Source organism: Cryptomeria japonica, chromosome 11 (assembly GCF_030272615.1).
Source record: "Cryptomeria japonica chromosome 11, Sugi_1.0, whole genome shotgun sequence".
Lineage (NCBI taxonomy): Eukaryota > Viridiplantae > Streptophyta > Pinopsida > Cupressales > Cupressaceae > Cryptomeria > Cryptomeria japonica.
In genome coordinates this window covers 503,561,696-503,587,595 of record NC_081415.1, presented here as the reverse complement: position 1 = coordinate 503,587,595, position 25,900 = coordinate 503,561,696, and the positions used below count along the sequence as shown (strand labels likewise).

The following is a 25,900-nucleotide window of genomic DNA, read 5'->3' as shown; positions in this document are numbered from 1 at the left end:
TACTTTTTTCAACAAGGAACCTCTTGAACTCATAGAACATAATGTCTTCTGATGGAGTGTATGGCATGAAGAGCCTGGAGTATAATGATATGCATTCACCCACTTCTGAAAGCATTTAATGTTCAGGATGCCTGTTCGAGAAAAATTTGAGCATCTGTGAAGACCAGGTCTAAAATGGTAACCTCTTCCTCTGATACCATATCATAGAATGAACAGAAGGCATTCAAGATGAGCATTGAGGGATTCCCTTGACCTATGCTAACAACAAAACATATTATGAATGAAACACTTGCAATATCGAAGAACTTAAAGTTCACTGAAAATTAACCTAGAGTGTCAGATATCAGAGAATGTAGCAACAATGAGCCACAGCAAAATTATTGCCCAAAACAGTACCATAATTCTTGCAGTAAAATATGCTCTTTAACTTCAAATAGTGTTCTGATGTTAAGTGATCATTGCTATACTTGTGAAATTGCTAGGGTCACAAAGATCCCACCAGGGATCAAATCTTGCTGAATGCATTGGCCCAACCCTGCGAAAGAGGAGGCAAGGTTTGGGTTCCAAGTGAATTTGGCAGAATGAATACCCTTCAGTCCTTGGCTATGAGTCAAACAAAAGTGTTTATCCATGCAACCTGGTTACTAAATAAACTAACAAGATGTTTGCTGCTTTGAATCAGAAAAAAAAGAAAAAAGTGTTCTGACAACTCCAAGAATGCCAAACAGATAACATATCTATTTTTTATCTTATAAGTGATCCTTTATAAAATATCACAAAGCTTCAACAAGGCAAGCAGCAGGAATATTGAAATGGAGGCTCTCAATGCTAAAGCTCAATAGAAGGATATCACAGGACAGGAATTTTTTGTCCAAGTTTGATATCAAGGCAAGGACAACAAAATATGGTGAACTCATTTGGACAAGGATTCCAACATAATCCACAGTATGAACCTACCACTCAATTGGGTCTTGTGAATCTTGGTCTGCCTATATAACATACAGACCATCTCAGCTCCACCTAGAGGATGCAACTCTTCTCCTCGAGGATTAAAAAGTAATAAGCTTTTACACAATCCATTATTTCAATGAAGAGAGAATATCACCACATGGAACAACATGCATCTCATCATAAACAGCGCTGTTTGCTAACTGCTTCAATCCTTAAGAGATGAACTCTTCTCTAGAAAGGAATGAAAATCTCAAATTCTTCTCAATGAACTAACAACAAGAGAGGGACCATTGAAGACAGGAAACATGCAATCTAAGCCTGGAGAGAAAAGCATGGACAAAGGTAGAGTAAGAAGAAGACATCTTAGGAGGGACCTTCTGTGCACAATAATTTTCTCTATGGTTCTATTTTCTCCTGAGGTTTTCAGTCCAGCATCAATACTACTAAGGGAGAGACAGTAAGGCACTGTTTTTTGCTGGTACATCAAAAAGAGTCAAAAGACTATCTCAATCTGAGATGACCACAGAATATTTTCAACTCAGACATTTGAAACCAAGACCAACAGCATCAATATTACCAATAAAAAGTGGTTCAGAAGAGAACTTACAGGAAAAAATTGTTATCTTTAAAACTGTGCTTTTGAACGTCATGTAAAGCTCTGTTATTGGGAGAAGATACAGCAGAGTTATTGGTCCACTGTCCAATTCAGTGTTCTGGAAACTATTTCCAGGTCCCTATGATGACTGCCAGTGAGTGTTAAGGTCGGTTTTCCCAGACTACCTACAGTTGATGAGGAACAACTTCACAACATGTGCAGGCATCATAAAGCTTCTGGCCTTGGCTCTGACTTGATGTCATTGCCGATGCTCCTGAAGCTACTGTTGTTCATTGTGTTACCTGGATCATTGCTACTACAGGGTTGCTATCATGTCCTTCTTGTGATGTCTCTGGGGTGGAGATGAGATTCCCATCTTACTGAGATCAAAGGTAATCTTTTCTACCAGCTTGTGTTTCTCAATTACCAGGCTAACCTCTTTCTTGATCAAATTCACAACTAGTTTAATGATACCACAATACAGACCTTCAAAGATCCTCAACTGCTTAAATATATTGTAGCTTGTGCTTGGTCTCTCCAGTTTCCTTTCAGAAACAAACTCAATTTCCTATGTTGGGCACCAGTTTACAACTCAAATAAGATCTAAATCCATCAGTACTTCCTGGTATAAACTAGGAAGATAGACTTGTCAACCTAAGAAAATCAATCCTCCTTGATATGGGGATTGAGTTAATTTTCAATAAATCCTTCATGTTGACATTAGGGAGACTCGCACAGCCCAAATAAAACTAGACAGCAATCACAGAATTTGCAGCGAAGTTTTTGAGGCCTTAAGAAAAAGGCTTACCTGTGAACTCATTCAGGATTACATGACAAGAAGGGTGCATGTCAAGACTGTTAGGACTGTTTACCATGGGACAAGGAAGCATCCACACATCTTGGTCACTATAGTACCTGTCATCTATTCCCATCCCCTTCGTCTTACATAATTCCACATTATCTTAAAATTGCAAATTATTTCTAAGATTTATTGTTTTTCCAGGACTTCCCTTTTACATGTTCCTGCATTTCTTCATTATTTTTTTCCCCAATAAATACTTTTGTCCTAGCCTCAAGAAACTTCTTTGTGTTTCAACAGCACAATTCTTCAAGACATTGCAATCATCATAAAACATGTCCAATATCTCAACCAAGAAGTCAAATCAATGTGGACAAACATAACTTGGGTCTAGTTTTGAGTCAAGACTAGGACCTACAAAGTTGAGGTAGCTGTGCACTTGAGAGTTCACCTTATGGTCTTCCCAAAGATTTTGGTTTTAAAGACCTGTTGACGTGTATTTTGTACACAATCAAACACAGAATAAAATACCCAAGGGTACCTTATCCTCTCTTGAATAAAGCCTCCGAATGCTGAAGATGTCGCGAAAAGGATCAATCGGGATGACTTCAAGGTTCTTGTATGTAGGGTCTCTACGTGTGGATAAGCTCTCTGTGGTATGATGTGATTTGTTGGAATCACAAGGGGACTTACATTTGATGATTGAATGTCTGATCTGCTTTGAATATTTGCTGGAACACAAGATTTTACTAGCTTTGACTTGAAAAAAAGGAAAAAAGATGAGGGCGAGGAAAGGATCTAATCCTAACACTAAGAATGTAAGAACAATGAATGATCTTTGATGAAATTCTAACTAAGTCTTGTTTTGACATCACAGGAACATCTCCACAAGGTTAGTGCGATCTTCGAAGGGAAGCTTTATGATGTTCAAATCATCACTGCAGGCATAGACACCATCAGATTGATGCATATCAATGAAGAAGCGACAATTGAAGTTAAGCTTAAGCTGAATGATTCCAGTTGACTACACAAGGCAAGTCTGCAATCAACAAACTGCTAGTAGTATGGATATACGAATTCCACCATCAATCAAGCACATTTCTTCCACTCATCTAATAACATGAAATCAAATATGAGAAGCATAAAGACCATGCAAATTGTCGAATCAACCCATAAATTTCACCATTTCTTCAATGAAGTTACAAGTCTTTTACAACAACATCTTGGCAACAATCTTTGCCTTCTCTCTCTACTCTACTCTAATTGCTATTCTATCAACTAGCTAATCACCTTCCAACTACTCTCTATCTATCTTCTATTAACTGCTTCTATCTATTTTCTAACTATTCCCTCTATCTATTTCTAATTATTCCCTTTACAAAATGAAATGTCAGGGCTTATATAGTGCCCTCAATACAATTCGACGGCTTAGATCAATTCGAGATCAATGGCCAAGATTCAACAATGAAAACCCTAATTAGGGTTTGTTACAACCATTACATAACATTTAATGCTTGACCAATGATAAAATTGTATTGCTTGGACACATGTCTTCTCTAGAAAATTCCACCAATGGATAGCTGGGGTAGGTACATCGGAGTTTGTGCCACCTTCCATGAGTTAGGTACATTGAATCTGGAAATGTTGAGGTGGACCACACTGACTGGAGAAGTGATGACTAGGATGCCACCTCGTCCGACACTTGTAACTTAGTAAATATTCAACTTGATGTTGTTGAGAAGCTAGCTTTAATTAATTCATCTGGTACTATCTGCTTCTTCAACGAACCCTTGTTCTAACTTCTTGTGTCCTTGATGTGCAGGATGATTGATGTACCTCGCCTTGGAATATTGGATTGGAGAAGTCACCCTTGATGACGTTAGTCCAAAGAAGGCCGTCCTTGTCGATGCTAGGCTGGAGGAGGTCGCCCTTGTCCTTGCTTGATCGTCATTGGAGGAGACCGTCCTTGATCTGGCTTGATTGTCCTTGATGAGAACCTGCTGACTTGTAGATCCTCCGGGCTTTGGAGTCGCCATCTTGATACCTACACAACATTTCAAAATTAGTAATATATCTTGAAATCTAAAAATTAAACTTTAAAAGGAAGATTCAAGATTTTAATTAGGAAACTTCATGATAAATCTTGAGTTATCATTTCCTAATTAACCATGCAATACTTAGACTTTTCTAAAAAATGTCTAAAAAAAAAAAAAATCAAACCTTGAATAAGGGTGTCAAGATGATTTTGCCATACCTCCTCTTGAGAATTAACTCTAAGAAATGATGTAAAAATAGATGAATTTTGCTAGGCAAAGTGTAGATCAAAGCCTTCTCTTGGATAAAATGCACCTCCTTTAGCTTGGAAAAGAACTCCACCTTCCTCTTCAAAAATCTGGAAATTCGCCTTCAAATGTCTTCAAAAATCTGGAAATTATCCTCCAAACTAGCAAGAAATACGCCTCCCCAATAGCCTTCAAGATGAATTTCGCCTTCTTTAGTCCACACTTGGTAGAAATTCGCTCCACACAAGCTAGATTTCGCACCTCCTTCCTTGCTTCTCCAAATCGCACTTGAAACAATGAGTGAATGATTTGAATAATGAAAAACACACCCCAAATATATAGAGCGCTCACCATTTCACCTCCCCATAGGCCGACTTGATGAAAATAGGCCAAAAAAATAAATAAAACTAAAAAGGAAGAGGCCGACTTAATTAAGCAATAAAAAATGATACCTCAAGCGCTCTTCTTTTAAATTTTAAATTAATAATAATTAATTTCGAAATGCCTCAATTAATTAAAAAAAATGATTTTCCAAGGCTCAAAATTAATTATTAAATGCTATGCGATTTTCATTAAATGCCAATTTAATTAGAATTTTTAAAAATATTTCGAAGTTTTTTGGCGAACTTGGCATCTAGTGCGATTTGCTAAAATAAGGCAAAAAATAATGAATTTTGATAACTTCGCTCTGGTCCCTTGGAGAGGGACAGGAGCGCTCCTGCATTTTTGTCCTCCATCCTTCATTTTTTTACGTTTGAAACTTCATCCTTGACGTTCAAAATGGCGTTTTATCTGGAACTTTAAGTTCAATTCATGTGATCTTTGGAAGGGGCGTACCTTAGAACATTTTCGCCCTGGTCCCTTGGAGAGGGACAGGAGCGATTTTGCAACTATGAGCTTACTTGTGTTTTGCTAGCCTTCAAAATTATCTTCATTGTACCAATCACGTAACTTGCCTTGCCTTTGCAAGAAATTTGTATTTTTAGAAAAGAGGGACGGTCCTTCAGTGAGGGACGGGAGCACTTTTGAAAAAGTGAGATGGTCCTTCAGTGAGGGACGGGAGCACTTTTGACATCTTGGCGTACCCTTTTGTTCTTTAAATCTCTTAATTGCGTCCAAGGCATAAAACATCCTTCGTCCTTCCCATCCAAGTCAAGTTTTGCCATAAAATATCAAACAAATAGGAGAAACTTGAAAAAGTGGCACGGTCCTTCAGTGAGGGACGGGAGCACTTTTTGTCATTTGGGTTGATTTACTCCTTTGTAGACTGCTTAAATTATATTCAATGGACAAAACATGCCCTCCTTGATCTCTTCCAATCATAAAATTGTCCTGATCCTGCAAGAACAGTGCAAATTTGAAAATCAAGCTCCGGTCCTTCAGTGAGGGACAGGAGCGAATTTTGTCTTCTAGACCAAAATGCTTCACATTTCACCATGAAATGTCTTGGCTAAGGAAGATATCATCTTGTTACACGCCATGAATAAGAGTTCAAGTCTAAGAAAGGTCTAAAAATGTGTATATAAAGAAAATCGCTCCGGTCCTTCAGTGAGGGACAGGAGCTTCCTTTAACAATCGCCTTGGTCCCTGGGAGAGGGACAGGAGCGCCTATTGCAACTTGGGTCGATTTTCTCCTTTGTGACTCATTCAAGTTATATTCAACGGGCAAAACATACTTTCCTTGACCTCCTCAAATCGCGAAATCACTTTAACTCTTGTGAGGATAATGCATATTTGGAATTCAAGCTCCGGTCCTTCAGTGAGGAACAGGAGCGATTTTTGTCCTCAAGGCCAAATCACTACAATTTTCATCTCAAATTTCCTTTGCTAGGGAAGATTTCACCTTACTTCATGCTATGAATAAAAGTTAATGTTCAAAAAAGGTCTAAAATTGTGCATATAAAGAAAAGCGCTCTAGTCCTTCAGTGAGGGACAGGAGCGAATTTGACCTTCTAGGCAAAAAACTTCATCATTTCATTGTCAAGTCTCGATGCTCTATCATGCTCATTTCGTCCTTCATTGTGTCTTTGATGTTTCAATTTGACCAAACAAGGTCAGGAATGACTCAATAAGCCTTTTCGCCCTGGACCCTTGGTGAGGGACAGGAGCGCTTTGCCTTGGTCCCTGGGAGAGGGACCGGAGCGAAATTCGCTCTGGATCCTCAGTGAAGGACAGGAGCAAAATTTGACTTTTTGAACTCTCTATCAGGATAATTTTTATGGAATATAACATTTAAGTATAAGCCTCTGGCTTATACTTTTACTTTCAGAATGTTTGAGAGTGGTTTCAGACCTCCAGGAGTTATATTGCAAAATCTAGTTTTTTGAGGTTTTTCAGTTTCCAGACTTAGTCAAATTTCAGGATCAGGACATTCCAGACTTAGCCAAATTTCAGGATCAGGACTTTCAGACTTAGCCAAATTTTCAGGATCAGGACATTCAGACTTAGCCAAATTTCAGGATCAGGACATCACTCAAGCCGGACTTGCTATCCTATTGATCTCCCCGACAACACTCAAAATGCAAAGGCTAACTAACAAAACCCTAAAAGACCAAAAAAACAAACCCTAAAAAGCAAAAAAAAACAAACCCTAAAAAGCAAAAAAAAACAAGGGTCCCCATTTGCAATGGGGCGATGTGTGAAAACGTCACAACAAGACCCTAATCAAAAAATCTTAATAAATCTAGCTCCTTCCATGTAGATGAACAAGAACATCATATATTTGGTCCTTGTAGAGCCATTGGGTTTACTCAATTATTGCAAAGGAATAAGAGCAATCTGATTCTATTTGAGCAAAGATACAAGAATACCCAAAACTTTGTCCATGCACAGAAACAAATCATCCGGTACAAACCTAGCAAACAACAAAGCCTTAGGATTTCTTAAACTAGGAGTAATACCACCAAGTTCCAACTGCAGAAGCTTTGATGAACTTGAACAGCTTGGTCTTACATTTCTTTACCAAATTACTTGGAGATGTGTCCCCGGCGTTATTCCAGGCATCCCTGTTTCCGAGACATCCCGTGGGTGGTGGGGTGCCTTGGGGTTATCCCCAAGCCGTCCCCAATTGCAGGTCAAAGAGGGGAATGTCCTCTAAGTCGGACATCACCAATGCTTGAAATCTACAATAATGATAAAGATTTAGTTGATTGTTGTGCATCTTTGTAGTATCTTCCTGAATTATTTCTGAGCATAAATTGTTCTAATCAGTACAATCCTTTGTTCTTCAATCGTCTTTGTTTAATTGCCAGGCTGGAAAATTTGAAGTCCGATTAGTTTCAGCCACTCTTTTCTTAATTACTGTGGCACTTTTCCAATACTCATCCTTTTTGACATTGGGATCCACATCACTTTTCCAACTGTCTGTAGACTCTGTACTATTAATTCCACCTGCAGTTTCAACTTGTCTTCCGACCTGAACCATTTGGAACATTATTTTCTTGCAAATCAAACTTTTGGGTGATCTTATGGTCATGACATTTCCAGGCATCTTCCTTCAATTCACTATAACTAGCATTCTTCGTCCAGGCACCCATGCAGTCACAAATGTTATATATTAAGGCTCTATAATGTATATATGCATGCTTTATCCATGCTTTTATACAAATATTTAAAATTCCCCTACATATTTTACATCCCTATTTTTATATAGTCGTCCCCTTTGGCATCCCTTGGCCATCCCCAAAAATGGCTTGAAAAATTGGGGACTCAGAAATGCATCCCCCTGTCCCAGAAACTTGGTGAAACATAGTTTTTTACCAAAGAAGGCAAACTCTTGTGCTTCTTGTAATTTTAGTAATCCAAAACAATTTTTGTTATGTCAATCACATCCCTAGCTGACAAAGCAACATTCGCCATGAAAATAATCCTCTATACCACACCAGTACAGATATTCTCACTTGCTCCTAAGTACCTCTAAGGCTGGGGTCCCATGGAGGGGGGCTTCCTAACAAATAGAGCTGGAGCTGCTGAGATTTTTTAGGAATATTTTGAAGGTAGCGGTCCCATGAATGTCATACTGCAGTTCAGCTTAAAAGTTTAAGCTCCTAAATTTAAGGATTCTCACAGTCCCATGAATTTTGTAGTGCAACCAGCCTAAGTTTAAACTGCTAAATTGAAGCAAATTGGTGGTAAATAAATTTATTTTTCCCTCTAAAATTCAGATGATTGACAAGTGGCATAAAATATTCCTAAGCTGGTTGGGCAATTTCTAGCCCCACCCCATTTTCACCTGCTTACATTTACAGGCCTAAAATGTAAATGCTTCTATTTTTTAGGAGAAGATCTCAAATAATCCCGTAGCAAAAAGAAAATTTCTTCATGGGATCACCTCTTCCTTAAAAATAGAGCTTAATCCCCCTCATGGGATCCCTGCCTAACAAAGGAGGAAATCTCACTTGTATATTGCAATTTTCATAACCTAGCATGCAAGAACAAAAGAGTCTAAACCATTAAAAAACAACACGATCATGGCATAAAAATATTCCCTAAGGAAAGGAAAGCAATAGCAGACAATCAAAAAACATCTAAACTAGATTGTTGAAAACATATCATTCTGAAGACAATGAAAAGCTAAACACAAAATGATTGAACTCCAAAAGTTGTTCAATTTTATTGACCTCATCTATGGAGAACAAGTAAAAACTTGGCCTTTAAAGGAAATAAAAAATACGCCATAGCCCATATGGGATAATTAATAACCAGAAAGTCTTTGCAAAACATCCTCTCCTGTCTCTCAACCAAAATATTATTATTTGAAATTCATCTTAACATCTTAATAGTAGACTCTATATGCAAGCTATACTAGGGAAAAAATTACACACCTCTGTGATCAACTCTGGACGGATAGACTGTTGAAGAATGCACAATGAGCCATTCTTTCCATGCCCAGAACAACATACCTGCAGAACCCATACCACCCAGAATGCATAAGTAGTTTATTTCTGATATTTTTTCCCAGCTGGAACACAAAGAATAAAAGCAAATTCTTCAGTATTTTACAAAACAAAAAATTTATTTAAAATCACAAGCAATCAACACTGCATCAGGGCATATCATTCCCCTTCCTGCATCATGAATGCATTTATTCTTCTAATCTATTCATACAAATAATGGGCTTCCTGTGAACCTAAATGAAGCATAAATTCCAACAGGCATCATAGATAGCAACTGTAAGTTTCCATCATTTAGTAATCACAACTATAATCACAAGAATCAGAGGAAACAAACTTATTATTAAGATATATCCATAGAAAAGTTCCAAAGTATCCACACTGGAAAGAAACGCCTTCGATTATTATAGATCAGTCAAAGAGATGAGAGTCACTAGAGAGAGAGAGAGAGAGAGAGAGAACATGTCTCTGCATGCACATGCGTGCAAACATGTGTGCATGAATGTGTGTGGGGGTATATTTGCATATATGCATGCACCTATGCACATGTGTGTGTGGGGTGTGTCTCTGTGTGTGTCTATTCATCTCTATATGCATGTGTGTGTGTGTGTATGAGGATGAGCATGCATGTGTATGTGCACATGCATGCGTGTGTGTGAAGGTGTTTTTCCATTTCAATGACAACAAATTTATCAATTGGATGTATGGGACACCTTCGTAGATGCCCACAAAGGAATTAAATTTCCATTTAATTCCTTATTGTTGAAATGTACAGCTACTTTGTCTTCGACTATTTCACTAAGCTTGTAATTGTTTGCTGTCAAAAAAGTTGGTAAAGAGTACATATTTAACTATTCAAGAAACTACTTAGGAGTACAAACAGAGGTAACCAATTGCAAAAGGTCACCCATGTTCTATCAATAACAATGCATAAGTATCTGAAATAAAAATTACTAATGTACCCAGTTAGGTGAGGTCACACCTTTACAGCTCACATGATAGGAATGAGTTATCCCTTACCATAGGAAAAATAAGCAGCATAATGACTAAAATTTTAGTAATTCTGCTTTGCACTTAAAGTTTCTTTCTGAAAGGCTATATTCCATTAACACAAGGTATAAATATCTTAAATGCCAATAGCAATATAAGCATGAATATAATATATATCTAAAATTAAAACAATCTACCGTTCAAATTCCTAATATAAGATTCCATCAATACCCCCATTCTATGAAAGAACTTACAACTTCATAAAACACAAATGAAAATTATTAGATGGTAAACCGTTGAATGTCCAATCTATCTTTCTAAGATGTTATGCTAAATAAACACAAATTTCTTGCAATAATCAAACCCTTTAAATCCTGGGTATTTTTCTACAATATTAAACAATCTGAAACAACCTTTGCATAGAACACTAACCAGCTCATGATTGCTTTGCTTTGCAACACCCACTGCATTAACATCTGCATTGCTTCTTAATCCAGAAGCAAAGTCCTTCAAAGGACCAATATTAACCAAAGAGTCCCTAACCGCAAATGAAAAGGCCTTCTGCTGCAAAATTTGACAGTGTAAGTTACTCCAAAAATTATAAATTTCAGAATCTAATTGTATAACCCAAACACTCTATCAATATCAAATAATGATCACAAGTAATGCACTAGAAGTTCAAAATTAAGTAGAAATTCACTGCCAGATAGTAAACATTTGAGCCAAGTTCACATAGCTAAGGAAAATGACTTCTACAACCTCCAAATGGTATATATAAATGCATTCTATATTATTACAAACCCTCGCTTATTAACATACAAACTTTTCAATACAAGGAATTCCCAATTACATGTGAATAACACTTTATTAAATTTCATCTGATTTACCAAATCCCTCTTTGCCATGGCAACTACAACCTTACTAAGCTGTCAAACGTGCATTTACATATTTTATCATTTTCCAATTCGCTTTAATCTATGAAGTTCCTAAACAGATAATAATCCCGGAACTTCCATTTCAAACAACACCAAGTTTCAAATCCAATAATCCATTTGAAGGAGTGTTGTGATATTTTATGATCAATAACAAACATTTTCCACAAACACTGAATTGTTAAATATGGTCAATCAAACCCCAAAATCTTTACTGTTCTAGTACTTTTTAAACTGCCAGGACCCTAGAACTTTAATACTGTAATGGGATCTACTATTGGGATACTGTCAACCAACTTTGGCCATTCCTAAACATTAATATAATTTCAGTTTTTTCTGTCTTTCCATTGAAAATAAGTTGTATCTTTCAAAAAAACTAAACATGAACTTGAAAAGTGTAAAACAAACAGGAGAAAAATATTAAAATTAAAGACTTGTAGTCATTAAAATCCAAATGTAGAAAGAAAGAATTGAGAAATGGGAAACCAACCTGTAACGAATCTGAGTTATTGGGAGTTAAGTTGTAAAGAGAAAGTTCCTCTCCAACAACATCTTGTGAAATGTCTGAAGACGCCCGCCGTAACCTTTTCGCTAAAGGAGCTTCTCCATCATTATCACCGACCTGTTAGTTTCTTAGATTCTTAGAAATGTTGAAAAGAAAATGACCAGTCAATTTCCATCAAAGATACGAAAAAGGAAAACGAATGAATATGTTGCAGCGATAATCATAATGGAGCCGATCAGGTGATTAGTATTTATTTAACAACACCCCAGAGTCTTAAATCATACTGATCTACTCAAATCTCAAATACTCCACAATCAGAGGTTGCTAAAATAAAAAATAACGAACTAATTCTCACAGGTACAGAAAATTATATCATAAACTCCTACATATACGTTGACTATGTAAATAAAGCTAGTTGAATTACTCACACAATTATCATGAAATAGAAATTAAAAAAGTCAGTCTTATTGGAATAAAAAAAATATAACTGACTATTATGATATGACAAGAGGCATAAATTGTTTAGTTAATTAAACCACAGTTATTATTAATATTGTAAATGGCAAGGCCTTTTAGATAACAGCTTGAGAAATTCTATTAATTTGATAGCTTCTCTGGAAAAGTGGGGTAGAAAACTACTTCAAGGATACGTTTGATAAAAGCATCAAAAAGCTTTGTGAAGGAGGGATTCAAGGAGCACCCAATTAGGAGAACAGTGATCATCATCAAAATGACTGCCCATGCTTGATACTTGATATGTGATCATTTATTCCCCCCCTAGCTTGTCATGGTGAGTAGCCAGCTTTGCAGAGATGCACAAAAGATATCTACTAGAACCTTCATATTCAATCAAAATTGTACTTTCTACATATTCCTCTCTCTCTCTCTCTTAAGTGTGATGTATTATTTTATGGTTGCTCAAATAAATGGATACCAACGCAGCAAGTAATAACCATTTAAGTTATAGTGAAAGGGGCAGTGCTCAAACAGTTAAGCCATTGTATTCTTACAATGGGGATCCAGGTTCAGATCCCCATGATGAGATCTCAAGTGCCAGAGTGCATGTTGCAGCAATATTCCAACAGTTGGAGTAATATCCCCACAGTTGATTGGCCAGCTAGAATTGTGAGTCCATGGTTGGACATGTTGGTCCCTAGTGTACAATTGTCCAGGGTGGGAACCCAAAAAACAAGCCCTCACTATTTTATCTTTGATAAAATTATTTAATTTATAACATGTATGTGAAACCATAAAATTGTATGGGGTGTGGCCTCAGAAAAAAAAAACCCAAAACTAATCTTATAAAAATCATTTAAGCTATTATATGACACATATATATAAAATAAAACAAGCAACAGCCTAAAATAAATGAAAGTTAAAAAGCTTCTTCACAAAATAAAACTGGGCATAAGTGAATACCTCTGCTTTTGACAATCTTGAACTTGAAGAAGAAGATGTCATCCCACAATTGAACTGAACTAATAGGCTATCACCCAAGCGACTCCCAAGAAAAAAGAATGCATCTCCAACCGTTGATATGCACTAATTAGAATAATTTACATGAGAAAACAAGCAAACCAACCAAAATCTGCATATATCAAACATATGGATATCTAAAAGCATCTGAAAATATTGAATTAGAGAGATAGATTTAAGAAATAGTTTTCTGTGTAGAAACTAACTGATGCCAAGACAGAAGCCTTGGACTTTGATAGCTCCAACTTCTGTACAGCCCTGTGAAAATTAAAAACTATAAGTAAACCACAAGAAAAAACAAATTGCATCATCTCCATACAAATATATCTTAGCGTTAAGATTTAATTAAGCAACCAAGTACAAATATCATGACATGATGACAGAGACTTAGCTGTTTCATATCTAATACAAATGATTTACAATGCATAAAAGTTTGAAATTTCCATTTACCTGCCATCATAAACAAGTGAAAGCAAAAGTAGAGTTCCTGTCTTTGTTGAGAACAGTGCTACATCACTAGAGATCCATGTTGCATGAGCAGCATCAAGCTCCACATCAAAATTGCACCTTGGTGTCTCTGAGCTGAAAACATGAACAAATGTCAAATTGAAATGCTTTTAACTATATTTCTTCGTAGTGAATACACAATCATGGAAATAAATATACATTATCCTTCTTAAAAATTAATGAACATGTGGCTCTTTGGGAAATGAAAATGAAAAAAAAAAAACTGGAGATAATAATACTCTATTAGCATAGTTGGCCAAAAATGCCCCGGTCTCATAATTTCTATAGCTTTGGTTTTAGCAAAGTGCCCTTTCGATAGAACATCACAGCACTCCTTCAATATGCTTTTTGTTTACTGCCGAATGGAATAGTTTTCACTTACAACAAATAAACAGAACACAGCAACATAACAGAATAGCAGTAAATGAATATTTAACACAGCATATGGCAGAATGATGTTTCTTAATTACCATAAGTAATTCTGTATATCAACAACATGAACTGTTCCTAATACAATAACAATGTAAATAGTACCAGACGGTTGGTTGAGACTGCCAACCATCGGCAACCGACCCAACTCTCGAGAACTAATCACACTACCCTAATTAACACAACATAACAAGTTGCATTTATTTATGAGCAGCATATTTGCCATCTGTATCAGCCCCCCCAAAAAAGAAGTCCTCTTCCAAATGACAAAAACCAAAATGGGAGCTAATCTACTATATGAAACTACTAAGAGGGATGAGAGGACATCCCTGGCAGAATACAGGACAGCGGGGTGTCTGGCTGCTGATGCAGGTGTTGGAGACGCTTGTTTGCCACCAACTCTCGTTCCCGTGCGGCCTTGACCATGTATGCCGCCTCCATGAGCTGGTTCTGAACCTTTTCCAACTCCTGGTCCTTTCCCTTCAACTGCTCATCCCTACTTGCCATGCCTGCTTCCAAGTGGGCAACCTTCTCCTCTAGTGCTGCCCTAAACTTCTCTTTCTCGTCTAACTCCTGGACGTGCTTAGCCACAGTGCTCTACAATTGCTCTTGAGCCTTCTGGCTATGATCAGCTAGGGTCTTCCGTGCGACCTCTGCCTATTGAACAACCTGGTCCCGCTGAGCAGTCACAGACTCTATACGAACCACTGCCAGCTTCTGGTGTTTCAGAACCAAGTCTCTAAAGGCAATCTCCATACTCCAGAGGTAAGTCACAAGGTTCGAATTCGACAGCCATGAAATTCAACAAGGGAAAAATTTGAAAAAAAAATTCGGATAAAATTCGCCTTATATAATTTTGTTTATTTTTAAATATATGTATACTTCTATGAAAGTATCAAAATAGATTAAAATTGCTAAATCTAAGTCATTATAAAAAGATGGCCCATTTATAAAATATAAACCATAAAAACATAGGAATTTCAGTAATGCTAGTGATCATATATGATAAGCCTAATACAATGTACAGCAGAATCCCTTTTGAACCTGCAGAAGGAAGTGCACTTGACACCTGCATCTCTCTAAGAAAAATTTTACTAGGTGATAGTTCAATGTGGGTTTGCAAGTTATCATTTTCTGTCTGGCCTTTATATAGCCACAGCCATGGACCATGTTGAATTGAATCTTAGCGCGCAGGAAACCACCCTCTTATTCTAGGAACTTGCCATTTCTTTTATATACAAAAGTTTCATTGTATTGGATTACATTATTTCACATTTGTAGTTTTTGTATAAGTTATTCTACCGTCTGCCCACTTTTTAGCAGAATTTTTTTATGGCCATATTTGAACGATTTTTTATAAAAGTTTGAAATTCGATTAAACCTCATCCATGAAAATCGCTGTATTTTGTGACTTAGCTCCAGAGTGATCGAAGAAGACCAGGTTGGTCTTCTACTACCAAGTGCATGGAAGTCCATGCATCTACCATGTCTTCTGTTTCTATCTTTGGCCACCCCTTCAGGATAAACCATTTAAAGAATTATGCTTCGTAACCTTCCTTCATAAATGCTAGGGGCCTCTCTGCTGCACAGGTGATTTGAGGATCTTGGACAATGTCAATGCTCCTAGCAATGTGTTCCACTCCTCTCAAAAATTTCACCACCCCTTCCAACTTGGTGACGTAGTGCTGCACAGTGTCGAGGGGGTCCCCTGGGTTGGGTTTACAAAATTGGACTTACCTAATTGTTCTGATTCTCAAGCTTATGAATGGAAATAGGTTTGCCAATAGTTTCAAATGACTTAAGATTTTGCAAGATGAGCTCTTGATCTATTTCTAACAAAGGTTTAAAAATAAAATGCAAAAGAAAAGGGTTTAGAAGTTCTATTCTAATCCTATCTTAAACCTAGAATGCAAGAGGTAGTGAATGACACGGCTAGGCTTTATCATCAATGAACAACTCAACACACACTTAGTGCAATCTTCTAAGGTATTCAATTGATATTCAAATTCAAATTCAAATTCACAACACTAACACCATCCATTCGATCAATATCAATGTGTGAGATAAGAATTTAAGTTAAGCTCAAATTAAATTCTAGTTGACCACACAAGGCAAACTTACAATCAGCAAGAAGCTAGTGGTATGGATAAAATGAATTTCATATAAATTCACTCAAAATTTCTTTCATTCACTACAAATACTTTAAACAAATTTTCTAAACTAAATTTTGGAGGTAAGAGAACCACACAATGCTTCAAAATCTCATAAAATCACCAAGTTTCAATGATTAAATTCAATTTAGCAGCATATAGGCGACAATTCTCAAAATTCTCACTATTACAAATGAGTGGAATGGGGTTTATATAGAGTCTCCAACTATAATGAATGGTTAAGATTCATTTAGAATCAAGGGCCGAGATCATGCCAACATTGCCCTAACTAGGGTTTACATAAAAAGTAGAATCAAAAAATGAGGTCCAATAGGATGACGCCAAATCATCAAGCAAGGAATCTTCTAGAACATTCCGATCTGCATCCCTCTCTCTAGTTGCATACTCAACGAATCTAAACAAGACCAAGTTGAGTTCCTCCATCGTAAACCTTCCTGCTGCAAATCAATCACATCCAAGGCATCCGAACAAGCATTCAAAATGCTTTCCCAATCTAGCATAAGCCTCTACAAATTGTTGATGTCAATCATGAGAGAAACCAAATCATTCAACATATTCTTCCTTATGGATTCCAACTGTTTGAAGTATATAACTTCACTTTTCCTTTCAATTCTTCCAAGTTCAAAGTACTGGAAGTGTGGACATCTTGTCCCAATAATTCTTCAATAGATGCAAGGATCTTAGATTGTATTTCTTGGATTGATCCCTCCATCTCCATGCACTATTGCTTTGAGTGATCAAACACTGACTTCCTCATGGCTAAGGTGATGAATAATGATGAACAGTAAATACCCAACATGTACTGAGAGGGGGGGGTGAATTAGTGCACACAAAACTTCTTTAACAACTTAAACTGCAAAGACTGCACTAACTGGCAAACAATATCACCGATCTAAATCAAGGCACTACCGGTAAAACACAATATGACTGTGAAAGACATAAACTGGTAACATCTAGATCATCTCAAAACCTAATATCTCAACTCAACTTCACCCATATGCTTAAGCAAGTAAAACATCAGAAATATAATGACCATTGGATCAGCATGCTTTTACTGCTTAACAGAAAACACTAAAACATCACATGAAAAAGCATCACACGTGACACACTTATTTTTCACGTGGAAACCCAACTGGGAAAAACCACAGTGGGGATGAATACCCACAAGTTGTTCTTGAACTCTTCTGAAGTTCACTCTGTTAGGAGCCTAGTCCGGTTAAAGACTTTACAACAGGTTCTGCTAGGAATCGATCCTGCTAGGGATCACCCGGTTAAGGGATGGCTACATACCCGGTTAAAGGTTAAAACCCTGTGTTGGTAAACGGAGTTGTTTTGCTTTAAGAAACTTTCTTGAAAAACTCTGTTTTGCCCTGTAATTAGCAACAAAGCGTTCACAACAGTTGAAGAATCACAAAGAAATGGTAATTCTTCTCTGCGTTTGAGAGGGGCAGCTCCCTCGTATAATGGGGGGTATTTAGATTTTTCGAAAATTTAAAGAATGAACAATAAAGAAAGATTGAACGCCGTACAAGGTATGAATCTAGATTAAAATAAATTCCATATAATCAAGTTTGAGATACCACAACTTGAAATAAACTTCTTCACATTCAATGTTAAAGGGAAAGCATTAGGTAATCATCAATTAAACATAAGAACGTTGATAATAACCCATGAGAATAAGTTGAACACACATCCAAATTGATCTCTATTGCTTAATTTCTTGAATAATACTATCCAAGTCTCTCATACAAAGCTTGTGAAAAAGTGGAATCCCCTACATTGAATAATAATGAGGTATATATAGGTGAAGTGGTAACCACCTGAGGTAACTACCCTAACCACCTTTATAACTACTTTATAACTTCCTCAACTACTTGAAATAACTTCCTCAACTACTTGAAATAACTTCCTCAACTTTGGGAGAAATAACTACTTAGAATAACTACCCAAAATGAGAACTTAGGATAACTACTCATATGAAAAGAGCCAAGATTATCCTTTATTACAATACAGAAATAGAGATGAGAGAAAAGGAAACTCGATCATGAGAGTTATTTACAAAGAAAGACAAAAACATGATGCGAGTAACACAACAAAAAATGAAGACTATACAAAATGCAACTCTGCACTTATTCTAAGCTAACTCCTTGCACTGCTGATGAGGTTGTTGCTTCTGTAGGCACATTATGTTGTCCAGGTCCTTTGTCTCTGAAGATTCTGAAAAGTCGGATGGCTGAAGTGACAGATTTTCCTTTGGGAATTAGGATGTTGGCTATCCTCATTTTCCATGTCTTCAAGTTTCTATGAACGCCACTTAGTTCTGTCACCATGTTGAGTATCTGAGACATAGAGATTCTCAAGGAAGAGTAAATATCAATCAATTTTTCCATGGTATTTTCGTTGAAGTTTGTCTTGTTAAAAAGCTACTGATCTACCATGTTCTGGAAGCTATTCTGTAACACCTGCAAATCTTCCATCAATGTCACATCTGGGAGAAGAGTAGTGAGTTGTCCTTGGAGTTTGGTACCCACTTGATCACATAAAAGCATGAGCTTTTCTAATTCTGATGAAACTTGATCTATGATCACTAGTTTCCAGTTAATGCTTTCTATCCATATTTCTAGATAATCTTTTTCATTACTAGGCAGGATTTTCTCAGTTGCAAGGGTGTCCATTCCAATTTCTATCATTTGTTTGAAATCATTCACAATTTCCTTCCAAGTTGTTTCATCTTTCTTGACATTCTTCAAGTCTTGCTCAATAGTATTTTTCTTTATTAAGGCCTCATCATGGATAGATTTTGCTTGGACTAGGAAATCACATGCAAGAGTTTTGACCTTTTCTACCCAACCTTCAATTACCTTTCCATAGGCTTGGTACTTTTGAAGATTATCCATAACATTCCTTTCAATTACTCCTTCTGGTGTAAATATAATTGGCTGGCGATCTACACTTAGTGGCATAGTGGAGGTATCAACTACGGATCTCAAGTAAGAAGACAAAGTGTGCACTTGTTGTTTCAATTGATCCTTGGATTGCTTATCCTTTTCACTTCTCTCCACCATTCTGGCTGCCATCACATTAAAGTTCTGAATATCAGACTCATGAGAAGAAGGTCCCATATCAATCTTTGTCACAACAAAGTCCACAGAGGTGGCCTCATTTGTATCCTTCTCAGATATGGGTTGAGCAATCTCTAAGCACATATTCCTTGAATTTGGATCAGTCTTTATTCTTGAGGATACTTTGAGTTTCTTCGGTTTTTCAGCTCTTTCAAAAAGATCAGATATGCTACTAAATTCAGGTACCATTAGCTTTTCTACCTTCCTCTTCTTCAATAGACTTTGTTCTAACCATGGGAATGAAGAATTTTCTGTGGACTCTTGGATGTTTTCCTGTCTTGCTACCAGTGTTGTAGTCACCTCTATGATTTCTTCAAATTGATTGCTTGGATTGCTTGGAAATGATGAATCCATGACTAAAGTATTTTGTTGTGCTTCTTGTCGTAGGGATTCAATAGGAACTGAGGGAGATATGGAATGCATTCCATCATCAAATCTTGTGTCATCCAGAATTTCCACTGGAACTTGATCCTTTACTTGACTTGCAATAGAATTTTCTTCTATGTCTTTTGCTCTGGATTTCTTCCTCTTTTGTCGGGGTTCATCACCACATGTGTTTTGAAGATTGTTCCTCCTTGGAGGGTCTTCATCTCCATCACTTCCTTGAGTATTCTGGTAAGAAGGAGCATCCCTAGCTGGAGTATGGGAAGAATGCAGTGACGTAGAGCTCTCAAGCTGACTTCCTTTCCTTCTTGGAGTTTCCTTTGTTGGTCTGGTAGCAGTCATTTGAGTAATCTTCTTCTTAATCCAGGGTTCAGAATTCTTGATTACAAAACTTGTTCTTTCTCTGACATCTCTCATTTCTGGATCTGCCCAATTCAAATTGGGAAGTGGCTGGGACTGGACTTGCTCAAAATAGATAGGATCAATCAAATCAGATCCATCATCTTCAATGCCTTCTATGGTCCAATCCATCTTGAAATCATTCATTTGCTTCAAAGTCAACCCTGTCCAATCTCTTTTTCTAACCTCGAACTCATCTTCACAATCCTCCCAAAAGTCTTCAAGATTAGGAAAATGAAAATAGCCAGGACCTAACTTTAAGCTGTTCTTGACATAATCCTTACTATCAAAAGGAAATCTCATCTGATATGGATACAAGTTAACCTTAGACAAAGCCTGTTTTGCCTCATCTGCTCTTGAACTTGACTCACATCTATAGTGCCCGAGACAAATGGGAAAAGCTACCCCTTTATTCTTTCTATCTCTACATTTCTTTTGAACTGAAACCAATTGCCGACAAAGCTCAACTAAAATGAGCTTATCATCAACATATCTGGGTAGCTTGTGGATAACCTTCAAATCCTCCTACTCGAAGATAGGTAAATCTCGAAAACTGGATGAAGAAACTTCCATATTTCTTTATCAATTTAGCGGCTTCCTTTGATATTCTAGTGGCAATGTCTCCTTGTAATAACCTTACAGCCCACATTGTGAAAGCATCATTCACCCGCCTGAAATACACAAAGCTTTCCTCGAGTTGCAGTTGCTTGTAATAATGGTAAATTTGAGTTTCTTGATTCAGGACACTATTAGTACTTAACCCTGGCCATGACCTCAAATTAGCAATAGCATATATCAAGTAAGAGGTCATATGGAAGCGTTGACTTGTTTTGAAGTGCACTAACTGGTCATGTATGCAGTTGTTGATGAAATGGCCCCAGTCAATGAATTGCTTACCGGCAGAGATGACTATTATGAAGAGATACATCCACATTTCAAACTCAATGGAGTCAGGACTTCCTGTCACTCTATGGAGTAAGATAATCAAGTAGCAAATTTCTTTGATGAAAAGAGAACGATGGAGTGTTTTTGGAAGCTGAGACTGTCCTCCTCGTGGTGCAACCATCCATTCTTTAGCCAGATTGTTGAGGCATTTGCTTCTATTATCGCTGAAGTATTTATAAGCTTTTTGCTTATCGATGTGAGTGAACTTATCCTTATATGGCAAACGAAGAATAATAGCTATTGAAATTCCGTCAAGTTTGGCCATTAGGGATCCGTCTGCAACTCTTACCTCTCTCGCATCTGGATTATATCTTTTTGAGCATTCTAGTACCAAATCTGTACATTGAATTGATATGGGAAAACATGCTGCTTCAATCAAGCCGCTTCCTGCCACTCTACAAGACAATTTTGATCTGTCACCTTCCATGAAGAACTTTTTGATCTCCTGCAAATTTATGTGCCCAATCTTGGTATCATGAACCTCTGGAATCATGGTGGTGATCATCAGGGCATACTCATACTGTTGAGCCTTGTATTTCATGATGATGTGTTTTGCAGATTCTTATACTAAGAAGTTCTTAAAGCGTCTTGTTATTACCAATTGCAGCAAATTAAACAATGTTTAAAAATATCTCTTGACTCCCTCTTATCCCATAGGTTTGAAAACTTGAAAGATCATTTAAAACAATACCATGCTATTGCTAGAATCATTGCATTACGTTTCTTTGAGATAATTTATTAAATAAATCATATCTCTCATTCTCCATATTTCATGGTATCTAACACAACTCCTCCTTCAATCTGTATTTGAAAAGAATACTCATAACATATTTAAAGCTCTTTGAGATAGCGAGCATGGGTTTTGAAGTAAACCGACCCAGTATTCATTGTATACAATATATAAATAACTGTAAAACTTGATGTGATGACATTCTTTACAATATATATAAATTACCAACACATCTTTACCTTCTTCTGCATTCAGCAAGCTGAATCGAATAAAGATATGGGACACTGAAGTGTACAAGATTTCAATTTCTGAACACAGTTATCCCTGCCTTGAAAAACTCATGCTAGTCGATAATTATAATTTAACGGACATTGAAGCATTGCCAACAACAGTCAAGTCAATAACTTTGTCATCCTGTGAAAATCTGAAGAATATAAGGGTCATCTGTGATCTGGTAAACCTTGAAAGGCTGGTAATAAAGTGTTGCCCAGAGTTGGTTGAGCTTCCGAGCTTTGCACGATTGACATCCCTCACATCATTTGACCTAAGAGGCTGCGACCGAGTTGAGAAAATTGAAGGTTTAGAATACTTTGTCGGCTTTTGCATGCAGGTCGACCGGAGCACATTTCCAACTATAATATCTGACATAAATCTTCCTCCCATCGATGGTTTGGTGGATGTTTATAACCTACTCCAAAGCTCCCATATTCGGTGCAGACACAAAAGAATCGCAGAGCCTGGCACTATTCGTGCAATTCCATTCACTTGAAAATGAATACCTCTACACTCGCCAAGTGCATTTTCTTGAAACTGAATAATGCGTTCACACCGAATCTATTTTCTGCATTTACTTAGTGTAACTGTGGAAAACAATTCCAAAGGTGGTGGTATCTGGCATCAACCTGTCACTTGCATTTGTTTCCAAGTTTCTAAAGCCTTTTTAACAAATCGAATTTTCCTATATCCTGCAATCACTGATCCCATATTGGCAATGGCGTGCTGAATGCTAGAGGAATCTGTGTGGAATTAAGCGCTATACACTCCAATAGCATTTGCTTGCTAGCTTTAAGTCTCTTTTCAACAAATCCTTTTTGTGCATATCTATACTTGTTTTATTTCATTCCTGGAGACGACATCTTCTTGAGGCGCTGGATCATGCAATTCGGTTGTAGGCTGGCGGAATACTTAGTTCATTTGCTTTTCTAACGTCTTATCAACATACCCAACATCTTCAATACCTGCGAGTGGTCTTCAATACCTGCGAGTGGAGTTAGAGAGCACGATAGCATGCATATCTATCTGCATGCAAAGCAAATGTTAATAGGTAGTTATAAAACAACTTTAGCCTTCTTTCCTGGCCACGTGGTAAGTTCCTTTCGCCAACTGCGGTTTCAAGCGAGCTTGGTGGAGCGATTTTCCAGTTAGAAAAGTATGGGCATGTTAGTCAACTTTGCCAAGTTGCCGATAGCAACCAAAACATAACTTAAAACTGTTAGTCGGTTATTGATATTTATATTCAGCTTGTTTATCCTTTTGGTCAACTTGCCGATATCTTTCATGCATAAGTGAGATCGATGCAGTTTCCGATTTGAATGGAGAGAGAACTTCAGGTTTGAATGCAGACTGAATGCTCAGCATACATATCGGCCAAGGCATTGCAACTACAAAAATTGATAAAAAAAAAATCTGCAAATGTACATTCCTGAATGAATCGAAGAGGTGTTGAATCATTGGGCAGTCAAGAGTCGATACGTAACATGAGTCTGGTGACAATTGGGAAGAATGTTCAACGTAGCGACTCCACCACTAGCCCGAGAGTAAGATTCAATAGGCATTGGACTCCAAAGAAGCTGGGTGTCAATGCTCTACATTTTCAATTCGAAGTCTTCCATTTTGACATCAGTGGAAAGAATATTTGAAAAGAATTTGGTTTTACACCCACCAATTACATCAACTTGAAAATTTCTAAAGACTTCTTAATTTTAACAAATCGATTTGTGCATATCCTACAATCTTTGCTTGTCATGAGACCACATTTCTTTGAGTTATGTCGCCAAACTGTCCAAGAACCATGTCTACATTGTCAAATGATTTCGATGCTTTGTCAATGATTCCTCATTTTGCATACACGCCGACTGGAGCAATTCCAACAATAATATATGTGCGCTGCATTCTTTATTTCATTGGTGGGTTCTTGAAAAACCATTAATGGCCGATAGATAGAACTCATCGAACCACTTACCTTATTCTTTGCGGCTTCCATCATTGGTTTGCATAAACATCTTCGGCAACTTAGAAGTTATTATCAAAATATCAAATTGTTTTGAAATGATACCGGTGACTTTTTTTTTTTTACAAGTAGCACAATCAACCATTAAGTTTTCTTCAAATGTTTTTCGGTGCCTTTGGAAACTAGACAAAATTTGCTGATGGATAAATGAAACTTTGGAAACATGCCACATGCAAGTATATTGGCCTTTTTTGAAAGTAAACCAGCTCACCGATGATGAATTTCTCACTCGAAAGTGTTTTAACAAACCTCCAACTTTGCAAACTTAGGTGAACTGTCGATGATGGTGCAAATAGAATGAAATTGCCAACCTACTGCAAATACATATCGGCCCCTTCATCCTTCACTCTAACTCGTCAGTGTATCTTTCTATTGTCGAAGTTTTCCACATAGGCAATTTCATGTATGCTTGTTAGTTGATTGAATTGGCTTATTTTATTCTTTATTCAGCTCAGCAGTAGGCCGATTGGAGTTAACCTTCTCTTGCTATTGGCATTTGATGAACTTTCCACAACTTGTGTTAGAAACTCAAGTCAATTTGGCAATAAAGACCAATCCAACATATTTGTCCACACTTGGAATTGATTCCACAAGTACTTGAAATGGAACGTTGTCTTGAACGAGATGAAAACTCATTACCTTGATGTCTAGCAAAATAAAAGTTTTTTGTTTTCGGAAACTCTTTATATCAACATGATTCCATTCTTGGATGATAGGAAACTTTCTAAGCGAACATTTATCACACGCAAGATTTCAAAGGCCAAAATTTCAAAATTTTCTAATTTTAAAATTGGGGCTGACACCCTGTTAAAGGTTACCTCACAAGAGGATTTGAAGAACTCAATGATTTTGAGTCACCCTATTAAAGGATTTACAAAAAGCCAGTTAAAGCTACCCGGTAAAGGGATTTTCCAACTGCTGAAATGGTTAGAAGTCAACAGGTAATACACTGATCTGATAACAACACTTAATGCCAAGGCAGATCCACTTCAGTTCCTTTACATCTGCAATTACACTCTACAGGTATCTACTCACTTCTCTGGTCTGGCAAGAATCACTTCACATACAATCATTTGCCAACAACTTCAAATGAGAATCATCATCGACCTTATAGACAACGATTAGGTCGGTAGCCAAAACCTAAAACCCTAAGCATCTAGGTTAACAATGCAGTCAGTCCGATCCTGACCGTTTAATCACATTACATAGGGTAATACACTCTTGAACAAATCTCAAGACATTCTCCATCGTCCGTTCTTCACCGCTTCTGGAAGCTGATAACCCATCACGCGCTCTCCACCGTTTACTAAGATTTTGCTCATTTCCAAGGTGGATAGAATCAATCTTCTTCATGCAAGATCCTCAAGAAGATCCTTCATGCGCACAAGGCTGACGTGGCAACGCGATCTAATCTTCATTTCAATGCTAACTCATCACAGGATGTCATCGGTTGAATCACATAGACTTGGAATGCATCAACCAGAAACCCTGAAGGTGAGAC

At 37.2% G+C, this 25,900-nt stretch overlaps 1 protein-coding gene across 2 annotated transcripts in view; it reads right to left on the bottom strand.

Moving 5' to 3' along the window:
- Positions 1–25,900, bottom strand: part of LOC131068344 (cleavage and polyadenylation specificity factor subunit 1) — a 276,602-nt gene that overhangs the window by 115,379 nt on the left and 135,323 nt on the right. The window contains exons 8-13 of one of the 2 annotated variants that reach the window (XM_058003530.2): positions 13,873–14,004; positions 13,629–13,680; positions 13,366–13,488; positions 11,932–12,063; positions 10,942–11,073; positions 9,451–9,528 (exon numbers count right to left, since the gene is read on the bottom strand). In XM_058003530.2, coding sequence (XP_057859513.1) covers positions 9,451–9,528; positions 10,942–11,073; positions 11,932–12,063; positions 13,366–13,488; positions 13,629–13,680; positions 13,873–14,004 — 649 coding nt within the window. The remainder of the gene's footprint in view (positions 1–9,450; positions 9,529–10,941; positions 11,074–11,931; positions 12,064–13,365; positions 13,489–13,628; positions 13,681–13,872; positions 14,005–25,900) is intronic. The other variant, XM_058003531.2, reaches the window with a different exon arrangement.